At 35.5% G+C, this 26,171-nt stretch overlaps 1 protein-coding gene across 2 annotated transcripts in view; it reads left to right on the top strand.

Moving 5' to 3' along the window:
- The window catches only part of LOC128555709 (THAP domain-containing protein 11-like), a 53,509-nt gene extending 38,698 nt beyond the window's left edge, over window positions 1–14,811 (top strand). For both annotated transcript variants that reach the window (XM_053538908.1, XM_053538907.1), the window contains exon 4: window positions 14,387–14,811. In XM_053538908.1, coding sequence (XP_053394883.1) covers window positions 14,387–14,418 — 32 coding nt within the window. In that variant the 3' untranslated portion in view covers window positions 14,419–14,811. The remainder of the gene's footprint in view (window positions 1–14,386) is intronic.
- The last annotated feature ends 11,360 nt before the right edge of the window (window positions 14,812–26,171 follow it).

Genomic DNA, 26,171 nt, shown 5'->3' with positions numbered 1-26,171 from the left:
CAAAATTGCAGCGTTTGATGTTAGCAATCCCCATCAATCCTTGGACTTGCGCAAAGTAGCCATCAGAAGAATTTTCTTTTAACTTAAATCGACCGTTCACTTTCTCAAGGAACTTGATTTTTCCTTATGCAACACATTCTGTAACAGTCATCATTCTTGCACCAAAAGGGCACTTAATTTCAACAAGAATGCTTCCATGACAACTGCAAGTAATAATTCCATCAGGACTTCCTCTAATAAAATGGCAGTCCTTATACACCATTAATCTCTGTTCCTGTAACTTAAAGTCTTTGTGAGACTGAGCAACTTTGTTTATGTACGCCTGCCTTGCATTGTTTTCATGTTTTCTGCCCCATTTGACTGCTGGTACATTCTTAAGTTTATCAGTGCTTTTTTCCCACATGTCTTTCACCATAGAGTCACAGTTTCTTTTCTTTTCAATCTCTTTTATTTCACTTGAAAATTTTGTCCCGGTAATTGTCCCAAACCTTTGTTCATGCTACTCTGGGTTTTCTGCCTGACCCTTGGTTAGGTTATTGACTTGATCGATGTCAATACCCATATTGGTTGCCTTTGAATATACCTCTTCGCTGGCTTTGCTGTAGCCATCGTCTGTTATACTATCAAACTTTTTGGCACTAGTTGTGTCATTACTACAGGGGTAGTTTTTATTTCCACTTCTTTTGCTGGATCGATAGCCGCTCTGTCATATCTTAGTGTATTCGGCAATTGTTCTGTAATATTTGGAGGGGGTATCACAGTATTTTCAGGTTTAAATCTATCACAATTAAGAATGTGGATGGCAGGACAGTACTGACCAATATGGTGTGTTGCTGTAATTAGATTAGCTCTTAATTCAAAGACATCATCATAAGAGGGAGGAGCTGTATTTATCACTTTCTGACCATAGTCATCAACTGTTTTTCTAATAGGAGGGTCGGATTTTCTAATATTTTAATCTTGAAAGACCGTTGGTTCTGCTTTACATCCTTTGGGATCGGCCCATTTACACAAAACATCTGTGCATGAAGGGCCCATAATAACAAACACAACTTTCACCTCATCTGGATTTGTTGATTGTGACGGGTTGCACTGTGCTCTTATTAATAAGAATGTTTCCGAACCGTTATTATCATTAAACAACACTGAATGCACAAACTGCTGTTATGCAAATGGCCTTGATATCTTATATGTTCTAGCATCACTGGCACTCAGAACTTCAGTATTAATTAGATACTTCTTCACAGCAGATTCTTTAATGTCTGGTACAGATGATAAGTCTTTTTTCCATTCATTAAGTCGGCACATGTAAGCTGGGGTAATACCTGCTAATTCCTGTCTCTGACTGTCAGTTAGATATTTATAGTCTGTCCCACCTAATTTTAGACCTCCGATAATTTATTTATACTACATATAAAATTGTCAAAAATGACATCGTTAATACCAGACGGTTAATATCTCTAGGCACCTTTTTCATTTTTTTGAAAAAAAGTAAAATGAAGTTAAAAATCAAGATTTGATGTTTTTCCCCATAGACTTGCATTGTAAAATGAAGCGACGTCTATTTCAAGATGGCGGCGTCCATACAAACGTCATTTGGGGGTTTGCTCACAGTTAGCGACGTCAGATATATTTATTGTTGAATAACAGACATGGAAAATTAAAACAAACTCTGTCCAAAACTTGCAGTATTTTCTTGTACGACCCTGAATTAACATTTTACTTCAAATTAAAGTTATTATCGTTTCAGGTTTTCAGCTTTTTTTTCTGAAAATGTGTTTATACTTACTCGTTAGCATCGACGTAAATTAAAGACATGTCTCAAGCCAAGTACGTATCATTTTTTCAGCCGTAGATATCGTAATAGAGGTGGGGACAGCGGAGATGCGCGCAACCCATTTAACTCATTTTCATTATTGGTTACTGTTGTTTATAATCGTATCAAAGGTTCGGATGATAACCGTCTGTTGAAAGGTTGTTTTTAAATAGCATGAATACATGTTTGTGTACTGACTGGTGTTCACTATTTTTTGTGACCGTTCGATTAAGGTAAAACATTATTCCTCAATGCAATTAATGATTTAAAATATACATATTTCAATATGAGACAACCGCTTATATAAGGGACAACGTTAAACAAATTAATAATTGCCTTTATTCTTTATAATAACATAATTATACCAGTTTTTCAATTCCATCCTCGCGTCTTTATTTCTCATGCTCGGCCGTTCAGTGAAAGTGGCATGTTAAAACATTTTTGTGCTATTGATAGACAAGGTAGACCTATAGACAAAATAAAAATATGAGCCGTGCCATATGAAATCAAACATAGTGCATTTGCGACCAGCATCCGCGCAATCTGGTCAACTGTCTACTGCAATTAGAGAAACCGTTAGCGAACAGCATGGATCCTGACCAGATTGCGCGGATGCTGGTCGCAAATGCACCATGTTGGTTTTCTCATGGCGCGGCTCATATGACCTTTTGAAGGGGTATTTTGTTCTTCAGCTAGATAAAAGAAGCATGTTCAAGCGCGTCAGTTACTTTCATTTGATTTGTAGCAATTCAAACTTTATATAGATATTCAGTCGAAAAATTCGTACTTGCATGAACTTCACCGTACTGTGTATAACTAGCTTATTAAATACATATACCCATCAAGTTCATTACAAAAATATACTCTGGCAAAAATGACGGTATTAATTGCCACAGCTTGTAACTAATGCAATATATAGTCTACATGGAATATCACTGCGGTCATGTACATAAGCCGTGATATAGTCACATGCCAAATGAATTTTATTTTAGTTAAGTTATCAATACATAAATTTGTGAAGTTGTGTACTATACTATTATTCGACAATTTACATGCTGATAATTCTGTTACAATTACTAATTCGCCTATCCAGTAATTCAATGGCCAGATTCATTTTGTTGACTTTTTCATAGGAATCTACATTATCTAGGATGGTTTTTAATCTGAATACATTATGAGCCTGTTCGCACACATACCCCCTTAACATATTTATTTCTGTTTTCTTTGGGGGTATAAAATGGTGTCCTCTGGTGCATTTACCTTTGAAATACAGGCATAAAATGGTTTCTTCCGGTGCAGTTTTTGGTCTAATATAGATCTAATAATGGAGGGGTTACTCCTTACTCCACTCTTAATGTGTGTGTGTGTGTGTGGGGGGGGGGGGGGGGGGGGGGGTCAGGGGGGCTCTCCCCCTTGAAAATTTTGAAATACAGGTATGAAATGGTGGCCTCTGGTGCGTTTCTGGGTGCATATTTCGAGAAAAAATTATTCCTTTACCAAAATAGTAGGGTGCATCTTTGATGAGTATTATGTGTAGGCCTATAGGTCACTTCTCAGCCAACTGGAGGGGGCACGGGCCCCCTCAACCCGGCTCTGGATCCTGGCCTGCGGAATCTCAAATTTCAAATTTATAAATATAACGCACCAGGGCCGGATCCAGAAAATTTTGACTAGGGGGCACAAGGGGTATCAGGGGTCATCCCCTGGATTTTTTTAAATACATGTATAAAATGTTGTCATTTAGTGTATTTATAGATGGATGTACTTTCCCTCATATAAGGGGGGTCAGGCCCCCCACCCCCCTGAAATTTTTTGAAATATAGGTATAAAATGGCGGCCTTTGGTGCATTCTTAGGTCTTAATTTTGAGGCGACAGAGGGGTTATGAGGACAGGGGGTCAAGGGCTCTCCCCCGGAAAAGTTTGATATACAGGAGTAGTAAATGGGTCACTTTAGGGTCAGTATTTATGACGTCATCTCGTTTTCATTAGCATATAAGGACATGAAGCCATAAGGCATATTACTCATACATGTATTTATAGCGTAATGGCTTAAAAATTTCATTAGCATATAAGGACCTTAAGGCATATTACTCATACATGTATTTATAGGATAATAACTTAAAAATTAATTGTAATCGGTCAACTAGGTTATTCCGTCAATAAACGATGAAAACAACGTTCAGCGTGTCTTATCACGAATATGTATTGACAGATAGTGACGTAATGTTTCGCACCATACCAATAAACCCTATATAGTGATGTTTATCCTTCAGTTGGCATATAACGATCTTAATGCATATATTACTCAGACACGTATTCATAGCATGTACTCTCGGACAGTCTTAAAAATACTATATGCGCCGTGACAATGATTGACTCGAGGAAAATATTAACTACCATACTTTTTCGTTATTGAAGCTATATTTAGATAATGTCTCACAGATGTGGTCCCTCCTTTTACTTCATAATGAGCAATTTATTCTTTACTTCGTAAGCTATATTTAGATAATGTCAATAAAACTGGAAGCAGTATTTGTCTTTGGACATAAATTTCTCGCGCAGTTCCTTACTCTTCGGTATCCAAAATGGCAATGAATAAATTTCGACGGTAAATTTGAATAAATAAAGTCAGTATAATACGCTACAGTGATCTGATTGGTTCCCTAAGTACCTTAGGACAATATGCTTCTCTTAGTACGATGACGAAAATTCTATAAATAACGATGACAATATTTCTACGAATTGATCGAAAACGTCATTTTAAAAATAAACCCACCAATCAGGAATCAAGACGAATATATATAAATACAGTTTGTTACAAGACAGTTATCATTAACAAAATGAACGCCGTCGACTGCGCATCTCTCAACCAAAGTATGGAATATTACGAAAACCGACTTAAGATGTTTGTAACTTATCCGAAACAAATGCTTCCCGATAAATACGAGCTGGCGAGTGCGGGGCTGTTTTACAGCGGGAAAGCGGACGTATGCAAATGTTTCCGATGTCACGTAAAGTTAAGCGCTTGGGAAACAACGGACTTTGCCTTGAAAGAACATAATAAATGGTCTCCAAACTGCGAATATATCAAAATAGGCGGGTTTGGAGCATTCAGTTCAACAACTACAAGTCCGAATTTGTTCATAAATAATAAAAGCTTTACTAGTAACACGACGAACTAACGAAAATAAATACGCTCGTATTTGTATTTATGACTGCTACTTTGTTAGAAGTGGTTAAGAATATCCCGCAACTACGGAACAATATACGTAGAAGACATTAGAGTTACGCATAATTTGTATTCTACCTTTGAATTACCTTTTAAACATACGTTTTGGTATATATTGTCAATAAAAATAAGCAACTGTTAGCAGTGTTTGTCTTCTATATATTTGGACGCAAATTTCTCGCGCAGTTCCTTGCTCCACCTCCTCCTCTTCCGCCTCCCTCCACCTCCTCCCTCTACCTCCCCCTCCTCCCTCTACCTCCACCTCATCTTCCTTCCTGCTACACCTCCTCCCTACTCCTCCTCCACCTCCTCCTCCCTCAACCTTCCCCTCTACCTTCACCTCCTCCTTCCCCCTTATCCTCTCTCCTCCTCCACCTCCTACTCCCTCTACCTCCACCTCCTCCCTCCTCCTCCACCTCCCTCCCTCCATCTCCTCCTCCCTCCCTCCTCCTACCCCTCCCTCCACCTCGACCTCCTCCTCCCTCCATTTCCTCTTCCACTTCCCTCCTTTTCAACCTCTCCTCTCCTCAACCTTCTCGCATTTGTAAAAAAAACGTATGAATGACTAACAAAAACTTGTTAGAAGATAAACAGCCTGTTGTTGTTAAAAAAGACATTTACATCTGTCACACAAATGAAGGAGTTTGTCAAAAGTGGTTCTCTAGGACTGACAACATGCTGAGGCACCAACATAATAACATAGGAGCGGCGACGATACTGTGAATTATTCGCCATCATTACAAATATCGGACACTTCAAAAGAGATGGCGTTTCAACATCCGTTTTCGGTGGTCGTTTCAGGACTTAGTGGTAGCGGAAAAACGGAATGGACCAGAAAACTGCTCTTATCAAATCTTGTCAGCCTCAACGTATCGTATGGTGTTTCGGGCAATGGCAACCTTTGTACGATGAACTTACGCGCGAAATTCCCGGGGTCGAATTTGTACACGATATTCCCGACTACTTAAATGATCCTCAATATATAGATGTCAATTGAAGGAACCTGCTAGTCTTTGACGACTTAATGACCGAAGCTAAATGCGATCAAAGTATCGCTGACCTCTTTACCAAGGGCAGTCACCACAGAAATATATCCGTCGTCTATCTGACCCAAAATTTGTTCCCTCAAGGTAAAGCCTGTAGAGATATCGCGTTGAATACGCAGTATCTGGTGTTATTTAATAACCCTATTGGCAGACAGCAAGTAGCCACATTGGCGAGGAGAATTTACCCTTCCTCCAGTAACATCTTTATGAAACGGTTTGAGCAAGCGACATCTAGACCGCACGGCTATCTGGTATTAGACCTTAAATCGAGCACACCGGAACAACACCGTTTACGCGATAATATTTTTGAGGCAAAACTAACAGAAACGGAAAATAAACCAGAGGACTATTACCAGGGCGAAGGAAACTTGTCCAAAAAGAAGGATGATGATGATGATGTTGTTGACGATGATGATAATGATGATGATGTTGATGATGATGATGATTATAATAATGATATTGATGATGATGATGATGATGAAATAGTTAATAGGAGTAATGACACACAGAAACTACCTTTGTTCGAGGGACCTCCAGGTAAACGTAGAAAGGTTGAGATCAAAGAAGAGCGATCACGCCTCGAAATATGGGATAAGCGTTTTCAGAATCCTCTCAGACAATACATTAAAGAACAATATAAAGCTAAAGTGAACGACTATACGGAACAAGGGCTCTCTTTCCAAGAAGCTTACCGTCTCACCGCTAATGACGTGCTGCCTCAACTAAGAAAGAAATTGAGACAAAATTATGCCAGATTTCTCATTGACTTTTATGAGCTACAACACGATCCTACTCAGCAACAGATCCTACAGTCGGCTAAGAAACTAAGAAGTCAAAACGGCATGACTGTCAAAGAATTTATTCGACAAGCTATTAAACTTAGGAAAGACCTATTTGTTGAGTTGTGGCCCTATCACGACAGCAAAAAAAGAATACCCCACGGAGGATAACGATAGAGAATCGGATGATTGTGAATAAAGCTTGTAAGAAGGATCGCCTCACTTTAATTTTCACAACGCTAAAATGTGCTCCATAGAGGTGTACGATCATAAACAAGAAAAGTGGATACCGTACGTACCGGACGACCCGGAAAAATGGATACAACATTTCAAAGACCTGAGAGACGGATACGTACGTCCTGATTATATGGGCCGTTATTTCGTGGGTAGCGGCGCTCATCTCAGAAAAATGGCAGAGTTAAAACGGAAACTAGAAAAAGAAGGAAAAGAACTTCCCGTAGTAAAACTAGTGACACCTGTAGCTCAAGCGACCGAAACTGCCAAATCTGACATAAGACGGTCACAAAAGCATAGCGATCTAAAGCGACATAGGGACGAAATGGACGCGACTATGAGCTACGATTTGACCAGTCCTAGACGTAAGAAATATTACAAAAGCGTCACACAAGATACTATGGATTGGAACACATACAGATTTTAAAATAAAGAAAAATGAAGGACATTTTAAATCCGTTTGATGTACGGTTCAAGAAGCGCAATGATGACTTTATTTTGTCTTATTTTAGTTCATTCGTGTAGTCTGTATGAGTTATACAAGATTAGACAATTGTTATCTATAAGAGCCATTCTCACAAAATCGACTCATATTGGGAAAAAAAAAACATGTCGCCGAGCTTTCAGTAATATTTTTCAAAATGTTCGAGCACAAAACTGTGCACTTTGTCTTAAGCTTATATCAGCAATACATGGACAATTACTTAAAACATGTTTTGGTATCTTGTTGCACACTTAGCATCCACGAGTAGACGTTAAAATTGCCAAATATTGCCAAAACCCCATGTCGCCAAGCTAGTTTGCGAACTAAAAAGGACTAGTTCGTCATTTTACGGCATCATTTTGTATCGATGTTTAAACTTTTTAACAGTACCAGTATTTATCATGCTACAATGAAGCGTGTTTCCCATCAGAAATTTGTATTTTGGTAGTATTTTCTCTTTGAATCGATGTCGCCAATACACACCTATGGTACCGTAACGAATTTAAAACATAGTCTAGCGTAAGTTGATTACAATTAGATAATTGTTTTGAAAGTGCTTTGAATGTGTAAAAGGTTAAATTCATCATTCTAATACTAGTATGGCTTACAGTGCTTTAATCATCACAACAATGATAGGTTGACGTCACGTCAACGTGATATTTAGCGCCATGTACGCATCAAGAAATAGCGCTTTCAAATTTCATGAAATATTTTACTTAATAACATGTTTTAAACGAAATGTCATATTGCACAAATGTTTTGATTAATTTTTACACATACTGAATTAGTTATTCGCTTTGCTGAATAATTCGCAATAATTTTCGCCCGACTGAATTCTGCCGCAAGACGTATTACCGTTTCCAGTCCTGGCGTGTTTTAACAAATACCTATACTATTGGCGCCATGCTTGCGCGAAGAAACAGTTCCATCATATTTGATATAAATTTTACAATAAAGAACATATTAGAATCGAAATAATTTATAGCAAAACAGAGCTTTATCACTATTTATACACTCGGGCGGTTATACTTCGTCCGAAAAAATTTCACTCGGGCTGCGCCCTCGTGAAATTATTACGCCCGACGTATAACCGCCCATCGTGTATAGTGATAAAGCACTGTTTTGCTATAAATTATTTCTTAAGTAAAATTCCAAGAATAGGCTTGCCAAAAGAAATAAACTCTTAGAAACCGTTCAAAGTCAGAATTGAAAATGTCGCATTTCAAGTACTATGCTTCCGTAACGCTACTATTATAAAAACTGAGCGCCCAAATGTGAGATTGGAGTGGGAATGATAAACACTGTACAGAGACTGCTTCGAAACATAATCTGCCACAACGGTAAATTCATCTTTCTTTATAATATAACGAAATAAAGAGTTTTTTTATATGCTTCCGTAACACCTATTTTCCGTAACGTTGTGTTCCCTAACAAACTAAACAGCCGTATTTGTGCGAAATACAGTCAAAGAAATGTTATATATAAATGGCATTTTATTCGAGATGTTATATAAAATTGCTGTTTTACTTTTTTTATTTAAAAACTGACATTTTGGAAGAGTATTATGGTAGAAAAGTATATTTGCAGATAATGGTGATACAAACTGAAAATAGGAATCCTAAGGTGGAAAATCATGTGAACTAAGTGCTTTCTGTTATTACACAAAGTCTGCCTATTGCAAAGTTCTGTTATAGTTCTAAAAATATTTAGTATTTCTGACTTTTTTGTATGGCTTTAAAAAGGTTACTTTTTATATGTTCCGTAACAAATTTTCGGAAAAGTTTCTATGACAGTTATTTAGTTGTATGAGATAGTTGATGTTCTTAAAATCTACTGTTTAACTTCAGATTGTTGTCTTATGCGTTAAATTTAAACAAGTTGCATTTCTTTTCTTTCGAAGAATCTGTCAAGGTTGCTGACATTTTGAGACAATTTCATGATTTTGCTGATTTTCGCATATCTTAACAGTTAAATAAAAGATTACAAGGATGTACAATTTTCACCGTCGGTTTTTATCCTTTAATATATTTATTTGTAATCAGTAATGTTTCATTTTCTTGTGAGTGTAGCCTTTACGTAAACACTAATTATAATTAATGATATATCACATCCTCGTATGAAACTGTTGGCCAAAATGCTGCTTAGTTTCTTGTGCATGTCACAAGTAAAATAATCTTTCTGAAGTATAATGTTTTTATCTCATCGCGATCTGCACATCTTCCTTTGAACAAATTTACTGCAAAAGTATGTTTGACCGCTAATATAAATCATGTAACCGCAATAAAATAAAGCTATGTCCTAACCTAAGCTCCGTAACGCAGATTTATAGGGCACTTTTTAAATTGTCGTATCTCGCAGACAAGAGACTTTTTGTGAGTTATTCTTTTCCGATAAACCGAAGAGGGTTCGAAGTTTAAAAAAAACATATAAACCATTACGTTACCATGAACTTCAAATTTCTACTATTCGCATGCTACAAATGAGTCGATTTTTGGAGAATGGCTGATAACCCATACATTTGAATTTAATCGAATGTAATACCCTTCACTAATGAATACTTTATATTGTATTTCACTTATTTCACCATTGCCCTCGAAACATTCCGTGTTGATGGCTATAATCCTGAAGTCAGAATGATATTTTGTCCGTTGAAAGCGTTATTATATACTTTTCATCTGGACTTTTTTAGTAACGTATGTCATTCTTTTTTTTTTTTTTGATTCTGATTGGATACTTGATATAGAAATACCGGTTTATTCCGGTTCAAACCTGTTTTTATAGACAGAAACATCACTTTCTGCGATCCCATGCCATATTAGAATTGACCATGAAAGACAGTACGGGATTAGTTTTTATTTGTCAAAAACTAACAACATTCATATATTAGATTTTATCTGCTACTAAAAAAAACAGCATTGACTCTGCGGGTAATATATAACCATACTTAGTCTACTTTATTATACTTTAGTCCCGTTAAAATTAACTATATCGAGTAATGTTACATGAGCAAAGTTTTATTTCTATTAGATAAAACCACTAGGATATAAAATGACAAGCTTGAATTAGTGTGGTCAAATTATTTAATGGATATCGGAAGAATCGTTTTAACTATTTGTGACAGACCTGGCCATTTTGGCAATATTTCTCTGTAATAAGATGCGAAAAAAGGCAATAAATGTCCATTTGATTTTCATTACGTTCTGAATATTATCCCTTAATTCTGTCTGCATTTGAAATGACCGATTTGACAGGGGCATAAATTTGTAAAACGCGTGGTCATACAGATTGATATTAAATGAAAGATTAAGTTGTCAGTACCTGGATGTGCTCCTACAAAATGAAATATCGCGTAAATGTAAATCAATATAATCCTTGCGCATGATTTCTTTCTGATTTAACAAGTATTCTCCTCTAAAATGGTGTAAAACAAGATGAAATACTAATGAAGCGTGAATGGGACAATCTTGTACACGATTGACAACTCTGCAAGTGTCATTTTTATCGATACGCTCCTTTTATTAGACATTTACGGATTAAGTCTACGTGGACTGTGGACACCTAATGCGATAGATTTTTCAAGGGGACCATCTCAACATAGTTTAATTATATTATGCACGATATGAAAAAGAGTTTATAACGGCAATAGGTTTTGAGTTATTATATCATCACTATGCGGTAGGTAATATAAAATTTGGATGTGCCTGTTTTTAGCTCGACTTTTCGAAGAAAAAGCAGAGCTATTGCATTCGCTCCGGCGTCGGCGTCTCCGTTGGTTAAAATTTTTGATAAAGTCAAATATCTCTGTATCTGTCAAAGCTATTGACTTGAAATTTAAAATACCTATTTACTATCAAAATCTACACAAGGAAGAACAATCCCCATAACTCTGATTGAATTTTTACAGAATTATGTCCCTTCTAATTTAGCATTTTTCGTTATAGGTTTTGATAAAGTCAGATATCTCTGTTACTATCAAAGCTATTGACTTGAAACTTATAATAGTTATTTATTTTCGAAGTCTACACCAGGAAAAATAATCCCCATAACTCTGATTGAATTTTGATAGAATTATGCCCCTTTTAACTTAGAATTTATGGTTAAAGTTTTTGATCAAGTCAAATATCTCTGTTACTATCAAAGCTATTGACTTGAAACTTAAAATTATTATTTACTATCGAAGTCCACACCAGTAAAAACAATCTGTGTTACTCTGATTTGAATTTTGATAGAATTATGCCCCTTTTTAACTTAGAATTTTTGGTTAAAACTTTTGATAAAGTCAAATATCTCTGTTACTATCAAAGCTATTGACTTGAAACTTAAAATACCTTTTTACTATAAACGTCTACACCAGGAGAAATTATACCTATAACTCTGATTTGAATTTTGACAGAATTATGCCGGTTTTTAACTTAGAATTTTTGGTTAAAGTTCTTGATTAAGTCAAATATATCTGTTACTACCAAAGCTATTGACCGGAAACTTAAAATACTTTACTATCAAAGTCTACACCGGGAGAAACAATCCCTATAACTCTGATTTGAATTTTGACAGAATAATGCCCCTTTTAAATTAGAATTTTTTGTTAAAGTTTTTGATAAAGTCAAATGTCTCTGTTACTATCAAACCTATTGACTTTAAACTTAAAAAAGTTATTAACTATCGAAGTCTACACCAGGAAAAACAATCCTCATAACTGTGATTTGAATTTTGACAGAGTTATGTCCCTTTTTAACTTAGAATTTTTGGTAAAAGTTTTTGATATTTTTTTTTATTTAACGTCGCACCGACACATGATAGGTCATATGGCGACTTTCCAGCTTTAATGGTTGAGGAAGACCCCAGGTGCCCCTCCGTGCATTATTTCATCACGAGCGGGCACCTGGGTAGAACCACCGACCTTCCGTAAGCCAGCTGGATGGCTTCCTCACATGAAGAATTCAACGCCCCGAGTGAGGCTCGAACCCACATCGATGAGGGGCAAGTGATTTGAAGTCAGCAACCTTAACCACTCGGCCACGGAGGCCCCCAAAGGTTTTGATAAGTCAAATATCAGAGGATGGGAGCAAAATTTAAAGAACTTTACTGTTGAAGTCCTAAGGAAAATGACAACAAAGGGAAGAAATTCCCCGAAAAACTCTTAGTCCACTAAAATTATTAACAGGTACAGATGTGTCAAAATACACCTTAACTTTGCAGGTACCATCCATGTTGTACCAAAGAAAAGTGGTCTCGGTTTTTACCTACGGCTAATAATAAAAAAAGTTACAAAATAACCTATTTCTAGTAACATAAAAGGGAAGTAATTCAATAAAAAATATTGTAAGTGAACAAAAAAAAAGAATCTGCCAAATAAAAACAAGAGCACCGCAATGCAAAGCAACATAACCACAAACCAAAGTCATGTGACCTTTAACTTCTAAGTGTGACCTTTACCTTGAAGCGAGCTATGTGCTCTGCACGTCGTCTCAATGTGGTGAACATTTGTGCCAAGTTTTTTTTAAATCCTTCAAGCAGTTTAAGAGTTACACATCGCACTCGAAACAAAGTTATATGACCTTTGACCCCTAAGACGGACACACAGACAGACAGACGGTCAGACGAACACCAAAATACGTTCCTTCGGGCCTATAATAACAACAAAGGAATGGAGACGCAAGATATTACGTTTTCTACAGTTTTCACAATGTGTTACCTGCTGACCTACATTTTGATCCCAGCTAACCCAGTTAAGATTTATTTTCATGTCGGACGACGACGACGATGGAATACAGATACACTGCGATCAGATAAGCTCATCTTTTCAACTTTGTCGCAGATGCGCAACTTATAATATTGAAGAACCTTTCGGGAAAGTGTTATGACGCTAGATCAAATACTTTTTGCGATATGCATAACAAAACACCTCTCTGGCGAACAGACAGACAGACAGACAAGTCTTATCCTGTGCGGTAACATAATAAGCCAGACCTTACCATCATTATTGGAATGTTTTCCTACCACACATAAATTAAAATTATCATGTTGAGACGGTCCCCTTGAAAAATCGATCGTCTTAGGTGTTCACAGTCCACGTAGACTTAATTCGTAAATGTCTATTACAATTACACTCGTGAAGATCTAGAGTACGTGTAACCTATTAGAGTAACATATAATATGCGTATTGAATCCATATAATTAAATTCACAAAATATCCTACTTCAAGATGTAATTAGAAGCCATGGGTATTTAAACAGAAACCGTAATATTATTGTCAATGAGAACAAAATGTTTCTCCAAGGATTGTTCGAGACCGCAAAAACTACTAGATTTAAAATAATAATTTTATTGAGAGTTTTGGTATCCAAAATTTGTTCTATGGGAACAGGACCATTTAAATTTGGAAATGCACACCTCTTTGTTACCACGGACGACCAACAATTGAAAATTAATCGCATACATGTCTCTTTAAATAGAGACCAACATCCCAAGTTGACATTTTCAAAATGAGAAGTCAGCCTCTAAGGTTTAAAGAACGCAAAAACATTGATATAAAAAAAGGCTATTTGTCTCATTAAAGAAGTAAGTAATCATTTTTATTGCTCCTTATTTTAAACTGATATAGATATCACTTCGATATGTTGTCCTGTATAACTTTTGACTGGTACTGTACAGATCCGTAATAAAATTCATGATGTTAGAACGTATGGTTACTGAATTCTATAAATGTTAGACCATTCCGTGGAACGTTTATAGTATTTCATTTTTAATATAAGTATGATCTTTTTGATTTATGACTGTTTAACTTTTTTCTTCAGGTTGTTGGTGCGCTACAGTCGTTATGTGCTGACAGACAAGTTACGTTTCAAACACTCAACATACAAATCATCAATAGAGAGAATAATAAGTGTTACGGTTTTACACATCTTTATAAGAAAATTCCAAAAACGATTGTACTGTTCCTAACAAGTCACCATTGTACTAAACATCTAATAGCAACTTTGTTACACGAAATAAGCTATGCATGGTTGCCAAAAGAAAAACACAATTTTAAATGGTAAGAAACTTGTGGATCATTAATGGGAATTTTAACATGTTTTCAACAGAAAGAGAAAGCTTTAAATTTTGTCCATTTACAAGACAGTGGTATTAATTTAATTTACGTTGATAAAGATTCTGATATCCTACACTATAAGTAAAATGTTTTTCATGTCTAATATATGTATACAGAATATTTGTTGTTAATAAATTTGTAAAAAAAAAAGAAAATCCCATTTGTTGTGATTCTGTGAACACTGAAGGGGTCACTTTTATCATACCCTCGCGGCGATGGATCCGATAAACATTATTTCACTTTTTTTTAATTATTCCTTCTCTTGAGAAGGAATATCTTAATTCAATAAGTCACACTTGACTGAGCTACTGATGTCGAAAGCTGTTGTAATTACAAGCTGGCCAATTCAACTCCGTGACCTTAGAAATAACCTCTGACGTTAAACTATTCTTTCTCAATTGAGGCGACTCCATGGATTACACAATACTAAACCCGAGGATGATTAATTGATTCTTTTATTTCCTCCTGAACATAACGTACATTCACCAGATAGACATATATCAGCAAATTTAAATGTTAAACAACCAAATATTATCGTTACCTTCAAATGCATGGTTAATATGTGAAAACAAACCCCATTGTGACCCTCTAATTATGTGCAAGGAATTCACACATCAAATCATAATAGATTGACCAGGTCAATGTCTTATTTCCGTATTTACTCTACTGAAAGAGGTAACAGATTTAATTTGTTGTTGGATTTAACAATTTATGTTAAATAACTAGCGTAAATACTTACCTGATATTTTTTGGCAGTATAAAACAGACATTGCAACCAAAATTTTACAAGATGGTCATTTTATATTTATATAGATGTGCCCTAGAAGGAACTTTTGGTATGCTTTAACTTGTATTAGGCAGTAATTCAGTATTTTGTCCGACTGTTAATTGCGTTGTGAATAAAGGGCATGTATTTATATATATTCGTCTTGATTCCTGATTGGTGGTTTATTTTTAGAATGACGTTTTCGATCTATTTGTAGAAATATTGTCATCGTTATTTATAGAATTTTCGTCATCGTACTAAGAGAAGCATATTGTCATAAGGTACTTATGGAACCAATCAGATCACTGTAGCGTATTATACTGACTTTATTTATTCAACTTTACCGTCGAAATTTATTCATTGCCATTTTGGATACCGAAGAGTAAGGAACTGCTCGAGAAATTTATGTCCAAAGACAAATACTGCTTCCAGTTTTATCGACATTATCTAAATATAGCTTACGAAGTAAAGAATAAATTGCTCATTATGAAGTAAGAGGAGGGACCACATCTGTGAGACATTATCTAAATATAGCTTCAATAACGAAAAAGTATGGTAGTTAATATTTTCCTCGAGTCAATCATTGTCACGGCGCATATAGTATTTTTAAGACTGTCCGAGAGTACATGCTATGAATACGTGTCTGAGTAATATATGCATTAAGATCGTTATATGCCAAGGATAAACATTACTATATAGGGTTTATTCGAACATGGTGCGAAACATTACGTCACTATCGGTACGGTACATATTCGTGATAAGACACGCTGAACGTTGTTTTCATCGTTTATTGACGGAATAACCTAGTTGACCGATTACAATTAATTTTTATTACCCTATAAATACATGTATGAGTAATATGCCTTAAGGTCCTTATATGCTAATGAAATTTTTAAGCCATTACGCTATAAATACATGTATGAGTAATATGCCTTATGGCTTCATGTCCTTATATGCTAATGAAAACGAGATGACGTCATAAATACTGACCCCAAAGTGGGGCCCATACTACTTACAGGTATGAAATGGTGACCTTGATGCGTCTCTGGGTCTAAATTTTGAGAAATGATTATTCCTTTGCCAAAATACTAGTAGTAGGGTCACTAGAGTGTATCTCTGATGAGTATAGGTCACCTCTTAGCCAACTGGAGGGGGGGGGGGGGGGGGGGGCGGGGCACGGGCCCCCTCGGTCCGGCCCTGGATCCGGGCCTACGCACCTTCCGTAACCGGTAACGTCAAGGTTGTTTGTTTTTGTCGGTGATAGAAAAATCCCTTTTTACACGTTTTCTTTTAAAGTAGCTGTATCGATATGTTATAAAGGAAACAAATTAACTATTTTTCTAAGATTTAGGTCTGGGCTCAAACTTAAAGCAAACTGAATCATTCCCGCCTTTGATTTAAATTTTCTCCACGTAGTCAGACTGGCACAGTCGACAGCTAATTTGCTTTATCCTCTTTAAATTTGGGACTCAGTTAGCTTCAATATTTACTTAATTAATTATTGTTTGGGTAGCTATGCGTAAGAGAGCCGACAATGCCGCCTATGCACTTGATCGCTCGAGATATTTAGTGAGGTCATATATTGTATGACATAATTGGAATTTTGCGTTTGAAAAGTTATTGTGTCATGGCGAGCTTTTTAAATGTGTAGAAGGCTATATTCTAATGAGGCTAAAGCAGTTGAAGTCTTTGTATCGTACAGGTTCTTCCTGGATTATGCATTTGGAAAATACTGTGATTAAAGATATTGTTTCAAATGCATAGTTAAGTTCTTTGCCTGAAATTCTTCGAAAGACTGCCGCAGATTGACTGGATTAATTTTCGGATGATGGATTTTCAGTGTAAAACTTCTGACTTTGAAAATTGTGCATTGAACTGGACATCGTTTGGAAGGATTTAAGGATAAATGGAATAATGATTGAAGGAATTTATAACTGAATACATTACTTAATGGCCGGATTCTTTCGTGCAAAGTAAGTTCTTTTTCTATTTTTCATTTTTACATTTTTCAAAATTTCGTTTGTATACTAAATTGTAAATTCTATTTCAAACCCATTCTGTTTCTAACGGTATGAAAAATAGCTAAGTGTGAAAAATAAGTGTGAAACGTCCCCACGGAATAACACGAAAATCTCCAAAATAGAAAATATTTGGCAATTGCGACCAGAAATAAACAACAGCGAATTCCCAAAGAGAAACTGAAATTTAGTCGCACGGGAAAACCAGACGATTGTTTCAAAAATCCTTGAAATTCTCGAGGGTGACTTTTTTTATTCACAAAAACATGTTTTATGTTCTTTGATCCCGTTTCATTTCTTCATATCAGCCCAAAGTTGAGGTCCAAAATTAGGTGGGACAGACTAGAATCACTCCTATTTGCAACCTGTTGTACATGACTTGTCGTTCCTGAAATTCGTAGACTATGACACAACAATACAATACGTGCCTTTTTTGGTAATTTCACATCTATGTTGTAGTACTGACATAGCTTTTTCAGTCTATCAGCTTTCAAGCCAGCAACACTGTTGTAATCTCTGATGTCTGTTAAGTCTCTGTTCTGAAAGAAAGAATTAAAAACATTTTGTGTAACAGATCATACTGTATGTGATATTATTTTAACCCTTTACTCCATATAGATACAATAGCATTGATTATTGATAACCATAAACTCAATAGCATTATCTGTACACTATCTCCATTACAGGTTATTGAAGAAAAATGCAATTGAAAGATGTTACTTAGATCAACATCAGTATATCATTACTTATGTTAACCATTAAGGCCTAAAACTAAATGAGCCTCGCCATGAGAAAACCAACATAGCGGGTTTGCGACCAGCATGGATCCAGACTAGCCTGTGCAGCCGCGCAGTCTGTCAGGATCCATGCTGTTCGCTTTTTGAAAGCCTACTGCAATTAGAGAAACCATTAGCGAGCAGCATCTATCCTGACCAGACTGCGCGAATGCGCAGGCTGGTCTGGATCCATGCTGGTCGCAAACCCACTATGTTGAGTTTTCTCATGGCACGGCCCAAATGTTTGTTTGCGGTATCTGGACCTACCCTAGAATTTTGACCCAACGCTAAATGCATTTATAAAGGCCCTGGAGAATATTTTTTGCACTTCTTATGCTTTAAACATTGCAAGTGACGTTATAAATCGATTTATTGATGCTCTGGTGCTCTAAAGGCATAACCCTCTTAATTTGTATTTACTAAAAATATAATTTCTGAACAGTCTCTCTTAAAAAAAGTCCCAAAAAAATTATCAAACCCATATATCCTAATTTTGTTTTGAGTTTGTTACCTAAAACAAGGATTTTTTTTAGGTCTAAGTATCCAACATCATTTCAGATTTAAATTTTCGTTTTGAAGGTTTATTTTTCATAATTTAATGATAAATAATTTTCATAATGGAAAGTCTATAAAGAACTTAGAATATTTTATAATTCAGCATGTGATACTACAGAAAAAAAATGTTTTTACTCCTACATATGCACAATTTTATTAATTGAAGGTAAATGAAAGACTAGAAAGGATTATATTTAGGGTTTTTCAAAATGAACAATTTCATCTAATCAACCAAAAAATCTACACTTGCAACAAACTTACATAATAAAGTTAATTAATTACATAATGTTTTGATAAGAAGCACTAATCAAAGACACTTTCTATGAAATTTTGTTGATCCAAATCATCAAAAAAGATGCAAACAACACTCTAATTGCTTTGTTTTGACAGATGTACACAATAAACACACTTCCTAGGGGTCCAGATCAATTAGCATAAATTCCATAATGTTGACAAGTGATCTATGGATTTTAATGCTTGCTATGGTAACAACACCTTTCATTACACTGACCTAAACTCCAGCCTTATGTCTCACTTTTACACTTTGCACAGTTTAAATGTTAGAATTTGTCACCTGTGCACTTTTCCTTCCATCAATACCTCTCTTATCATATATAAACTCAATGTGATTTTCAGAAAATATCACCTAGTAAGCTAAAATTGAAAATTACCTATAAATTTCAATTGTACCCAAACAATAAAGTCAAGCAACAAATGGAATCAAAATCGTGAATAAATGGTGAACAAATCGGGATTTGCCGATTTATTAACACCATTTGTTTACGATTCATTTAATGAATCGGAAGCAAATCGGGTTTTGCAGAGAAAGTCCCTCCCCAGTTCATTGCAAATAACTGATTTGTTTACCATTCATTAGAAACAGATATTTTGTGCAGTACCATTTATTACCGATTCATTAAAAAGTAAAGTTGTGACTTTTTGGGCGGGAAACATGAGTTTATTGTCAGCCATCTTTAATGCATTTTGGCGGGATAACTGAAATACACAGAGACACCACATCCTCTAAAATACTGGAATTTTAACTGTTATGGAGTAAGTGCAAATGTTTGATTGTCTAATATAGTTGTAAGAGGACATGTTTAAGTGCATACATTAACTCTTTACACTATATTTGAAGCTGTTAAGTTTTAAGGAAATATATAATTACAAGATTGTCATATGTTTTCATGACAACTTTAAAGAAATTTTATAAATTAGATCTGATGCATATGTTCTAATATGTATCATATTTTTGAATTTTGCAATTGCTATACTGTAAATAGAATCTATATATTTCATGTCGTTCTTTCCTTACTAGAACATTTAGTTTGGCATTTTTATAGTTAATGCTATACCCTTTCTAGAGAATTACAATTTGTCCTCAAACTTTTTGTACCCATGCTTTCGTCCCTTAAAAATAATGCTGAGTTATTAGTACGATTCATTAACGATTCATTAGCACGATTTATTACCGATTTATTAGTGCCACTGATTTCCAAATTCCTTTCATTTTAACTTCAACATACCAGATTGTTACCGATTCATTATTTAGCAAAACAATTTAAAAGTCCTGATTTGTTACCGATTTATTAAACGATTTGTTTACGATTTATTATCGATTCATTAGCTCATTTGCATACCATTTGAATCGTGATCAAATCGTGAACAAATCACCCGATTTGTTTACCATTTATTACACCGATTCATTCCAATCTTTTTTTTTTGTTTGGGTATTGACAAGTTTTTCTGAAATTGATCTTTTATTAACAGTTTAAACTTCACAAATATGTTTTTGTGAGCTTCAGTGGTGATTATTTATTGGTATTTTGCATTTAAACTATCAGTGTTGTAAAATGGTATGAAGCAAGTATCTATTGAATAATGTCAAGAGGAGTTAAAATGAGAATCTATTAGGTAAAGGGTTAAGAATACATTTATATGTGATTCTCTCAATCAGTTATTAACCAGTTCGTTTTCACATCTACATTTTACAGAACATTCAATATCGATGCACAACATTTGGTCGAAAGACATCTAGTCGAATAGTACAGTTTGTTGAATAAGACATCAGTTCAGATATGATACTTCATCAATGATCGAAAATATTTTTTTAAGTCTATGACACTTGATCAACACAAAATACAATCCTCATATTTCAGTTACAATGTAACTAATTGATACATAACTAAAGTTGACCTTCGCTTATAAGAAATAAGAGTAATTTTATCAATTAACGAGAGAATGAACTCTTGCTGTGGTTCCGTCTAAAGTATTATGTTCTGTCGAAGTACAAATTTATGCAAGTTTAACTTTAGTTGAACCTCTGACAGGGTAGTGTCTAACTGTCTTGTATTCAAATGCCTATCCTGTCTTCTTGTTGGTATAAACCGGACACATACCTTGCCCTCTTAGGGTTTTCTAGGGGTCTGTTAATCAATTGTTCATAACATATGTCACAGGTATTTTACGGGTGACAGATTGACATGCATACACTTACAATGTTCAGTGCTGATTTTGACATGTCTGGTAGTTTTACTTCAGCAAGAATTGAAATACATCATATCTACACATCGAAATGGAATTTATCTTTGTTCAAATAAAGATTAACAAGCAAATTCAATGAATTGGTATCCGCCGCCAAAAGGGTTTGCGGTGAGGAATGGCAAAAAATAGACCTGGCAAAAAGTTAAGGATGTTACTAAGAAGCAAATAATTTCAATAGTCAAAATCATTTTAACAGAAAATGAATGCTTTTTTTGGGGTGGGGGAGAGGGGGGGGGGGGGGGCGGATGGGGTGACCGGATGATGGGTACAAAACTTCACATATTGATTATAAATATTGATGAAAAATTAAAAATGAGAGAAAAAAAATTGGGGTGGGGGATGCATGATCGGGGTGGTGGGCACGACTGAGTGGAGAGTGAGGTGGGGGAATGGTATAACTTTGCATGTTGTTAAAATATTCATGGAAGATTTGAAAAAAAATTATAAAAAGGAATGATTTTTTGTGGGGGGCGGGGGTGACCAAGGCAAGATGGTGACCAGGTGTGGGTACACAACTTCACATGTTTATAATAAATGTTCATGGAAAAGAATGAAAGAAGTTTAATAAAATTCTACCAATCGGTTGGTTTGATATGTACAATTCTGTGGATTTTTTAACAATTAAAGGGCCATTACTGAATCCAAAAAAAAATAATTGACGGGCATCATCGCAGTATGTTGGTTCATGTTTATTTCAAGTTTTATGAAATTCTATGGCTGCAGACAGACATTTTTGGGTATTTTTCATTAAATCAAGGGCAATAACTATAAGGGAAATTGACCAATCCAAAAGAAACTTGACGGGCATCATCGCAGTATGTTGGTTCATCTTTATTTCAAATTTCATGAAATTCTACCTGCTAGTTACTGAGAAATGGCTGCGGACGGACATTTATGGGCATTTTTCAGTAAATAAAGGGCAATAACTCTAAGGAAAATTGACTAATAAAAAAAAACTTGACGGGCATCATCGAAATATGTTGGTTCGTGTTTATTTCAAGTTTCATGAAATTCTACCTGCTAGTTACTGAGAAATGGCTGCGGGACGGACGGAATGACGGACAACGCCAAAACTATATCCCTCCGACTTTCGTCGGGGATAATAACTGAAAATGTGGAAAAAAAAACTTAATACTTTCATTGATTGCAAAAAAAACTAATTGTTGACTATAGTTGTCTTTCGTTTTTGACTGACTCAGATAGTGTTAAACGTTAGGAAATCGATTTTGCAAAGTATGAAAATACGTTACAATTAATCTAATCTAGTATGTATCGATTGCGTTTGTGTTTACGTACGTAGATCTACCTTATAAAACGTAGAAAACTGTTCCACTTTATCATTAAGATATAACTAAAATAAATGAAAGACACTTATTCAAGGTCAAAACAATTACTTTCATGTCTTAATTTGAAGTCGAATTCTAGAGAGGAGAAATCAAACTTTCGGCAACACCATGTACATATTACTATGGTTATTTGGAGCGCTTGCCTGTTGATTCTCATTTTTATTGCATTCTTTTTTTGCATGAACTAGAATTACCCAGCGATAATGATAAATGTGGTATTTCTTGTTAAAACTAGTTTGTGATGTATCACCTCTACATTTAGTTTGTGATGGATCACCTTTGCATAACTTACTGTGATATTTCTCGATAAAACTGGTTTGTCATGGATCACCCCTGCATAACTTGGTCGGGAACATCCTTGCAGGGACTTCCGGTAGTAAACAAAGATGGCCGCAAATGTAAAATCGCTGCGGTAAACAATCAAATATTGACTTATTTGGCTGAAACTAGTGAGCTGAAGATAATCTGAATAGTTTGTGATTAAACCTACTTGAATTTTGGATATTTTGTAACTATGGCTGAGGGTTGTGACATTCCCAAAACCCCAATATCAACGTCCAACTTTTTAAGTTCGCTGTACCACATGGGCACAGGCACAGCACGTGATTCGCGGGATGAAGTTCAAGATAGCCAGGAAGATTACTGGCGTATGCAACGTTCGAAACAAGTAAAAAGGCCTAGAGTGAGTGACAACGATTTATCCATCTCTGAATTTAATTATCTCTCCACTGACGATAAACTAACTGTACTTTATACTGATGTACATAAGGTGTCTGAAATTGAGGTCAAATTGGACATGTGTTTGAAAGTGTCAAATCGTGTTGAGAAAGTTGAAACCATAATAAGTGAGTATGAAAAACGTTTGAAATTTTTAGAATATAAAGCGTTAGATCTTGATAGCAAAGGCAGAAGATTGAACTTATTATTCGAAGGTATACCCGAGCGTAAGGGAGAGGACTGTGAAGAGAGAATCACTACTATTCTGAAGGATTATCTTGATTTCACCTGGCCGATTCACACTGAGCGCGCGTTTCGTTTGGGTCCTTATAAACGTGGTAGAAAACGAGCAATATTTGTGACTTTTTTGAACCCAACTGATGTAAGTGAAATTCTTAGAAGTGCTTATTTGCTAAAAGGATTTGAATATAGCATTAATCGGGATTGGCCCAGGGATATTGCAGTTGCCAGGAAGAATCTCTGGCCGACTTATAAATCTATGTGCAGACAGTTTCCTGACAGCAAAGTTATCATGGCATATCCAGCGGAAATCATCAAAGACGGTGAAACCGTTATTGACAGATTTCCGGATTGGGATCAAATTCTCAATCTGTCAGGTGAACAATCAGCTGTTCGCTTAAACAAACAAAGGTATAATTCTATGAATGGACCGCGCAAGGATTTATGATACAGTGAACGCGCTAGTGACTCAACCAATCACAATCAACTAACAATGAGCGACAACACGGCTGTAGCCAATAGTAGTGCGGAACGTATTGATTATCATGATTCGGGCACACCACGTGACTCTATTGAGCAGACACAACAACCGCCTGCTAAATCAACTGACTCGTCCGGCGGGGGGGGGGGGGGGGGGGGGGGCGTCTCAAACGTACTGAATCTTTGTCTCCACATCGTTCGGCTTCTGGACGTGCATCAAATTCACCTCCTCGGAACGGGATATTTCATTTCATCGGGAACGCTCCAAATCACCAGGAAGCAACCACCGAAGCAGGCCACCGGAACGCATAGTTGCACAGGCTCAACGGAGGGCGAGTGCGAGCTTATCTCGTCCATGGACCAGCAACATGGAAAATCAAAATGTTAACAAGCAACAAAGTGACTCAAACAATCACTAGGGCATTTGGGGGAATTCTTTGAATTCGTTAAATGAGGATGAACTTAAATTTGTGAGTCTCAATGTTAACGGACTGAAAAAAACGATTACAGTACCCAGATTTTGTAGAATTTATTGATTTACATGATTTTGCTTGTATAGTAGAAACGCATACCGATGACTCTGATATTGTTGATATTGAGAATTTTGTATATTTTTCTAAGAATCGAAGTCAACCTTATTTAAGGAAATCAGGAGGTATTGGTTTCTATGCTAAAGAAAAATACAGTCAATATGTAAGCCCTATTGGTAATAATACAGATTATATTTTCTGGATTTCCTTAGATAAACGTATGTTTAATCTTGATGAGAATGTCATTTTAGGCATTATCTACTTGCCTCCAGAAGGTTTACGTTTTTACAATGATACTGATTATTTTTGAAAATGAAATTATTTCCAAATTCAATTTAAATAAGTACGTTCTCTTAGCAGGCGACCTTAACTCTTACTCAAGAGTATCGGAACTATCAGACTTTATTTCGTCTGACCTTTTTTTGAATGAGCATTTTAATATTGATGATGAATCGTTGTCTTTTTTTGACAAATATACTATTCTTGAAGAGTTGTCAATTCCTTTAAAACGGAATTCAAACGATAAGCGTACAAATTCTCACGGAATTCAGCTTATTGATCTTTGTAGAAGTAATAATATTTTTATTGTCAATGGAAGGTATGGAAGAGATATTCCAGCTAGAATGACTTATAGGGATAAATCTATTATTGATCTACTCATGTCAAGTGCAGAATCCTTTAGAATTTTTAATGATTTTCAAGTAATTGAAACCGACACATTGTTCTCAGATGGCCACAGTGCTCTTTATCGGACACTGAACTGTGTTAAAAATGGTTTAAACCAAGATCCAAAGAAAAACCAACTCTAAGCCGAAATGGTGTGATGAGTTAAGTAGTGATTTTCAAGCAAATATCGACTCAAATCATGTACAATATATCAATCAACTTTGTGATATTACCAATGTACAAAATGTTAATACTCGTATTGAATATATTACCGAAGAAATTCAAAAGTTATTTGAAAATGCGTCTACTTAAACTTTTCCCGGACAGAACCGCACAAAATTCAAAAATGTAAATGATAAACCATGGTTTGGGCCGAAATGTTACCAAGCACGTAACAATTATCATGAAGCCAAATCACTATATAATACTTGTAAATCACAAGATAATAAATTACGAATGAAAAATGCTAGTAAAGAGTATAAACGTGTAATGAATTATTACATTAATAAATATAAGCATGACAATACTAAGAAATTACGTAAAATGTAATCAAAAAATCCTAAACAATACTGGAATTACTTGAAAAGGCTTAAGCCAAAATCAAATACGAAGCCATCTTCGTCAATTAATGAGTTTTATGAACACTTTAAGACAATTAATAGTAATCCAAATGATGACCAAGATATAACTTTTGATCAAACGTTTATTAATAATTCAAACCTATTCATTAATAAAGAATAAAGATAACCCATGATGAAATTTTAAAATGTATAAATAACTCAACAACGGTAAAGCTTCAAGTCCAACAGATAAGATACTAAACGAATATATCAAGTATACAAAACACATGC

The sequence above is a fragment of the Mercenaria mercenaria genome, chromosome 3 (genome assembly GCF_021730395.1).
Source record: "Mercenaria mercenaria strain notata chromosome 3, MADL_Memer_1, whole genome shotgun sequence".
Taxonomy (NCBI): domain Eukaryota; kingdom Metazoa; phylum Mollusca; class Bivalvia; order Venerida; family Veneridae; genus Mercenaria; species Mercenaria mercenaria.
The sequence above is the reverse complement of the archived record's forward strand: the minus strand, read 5'-3'. Positions and strand labels throughout refer to the sequence as shown.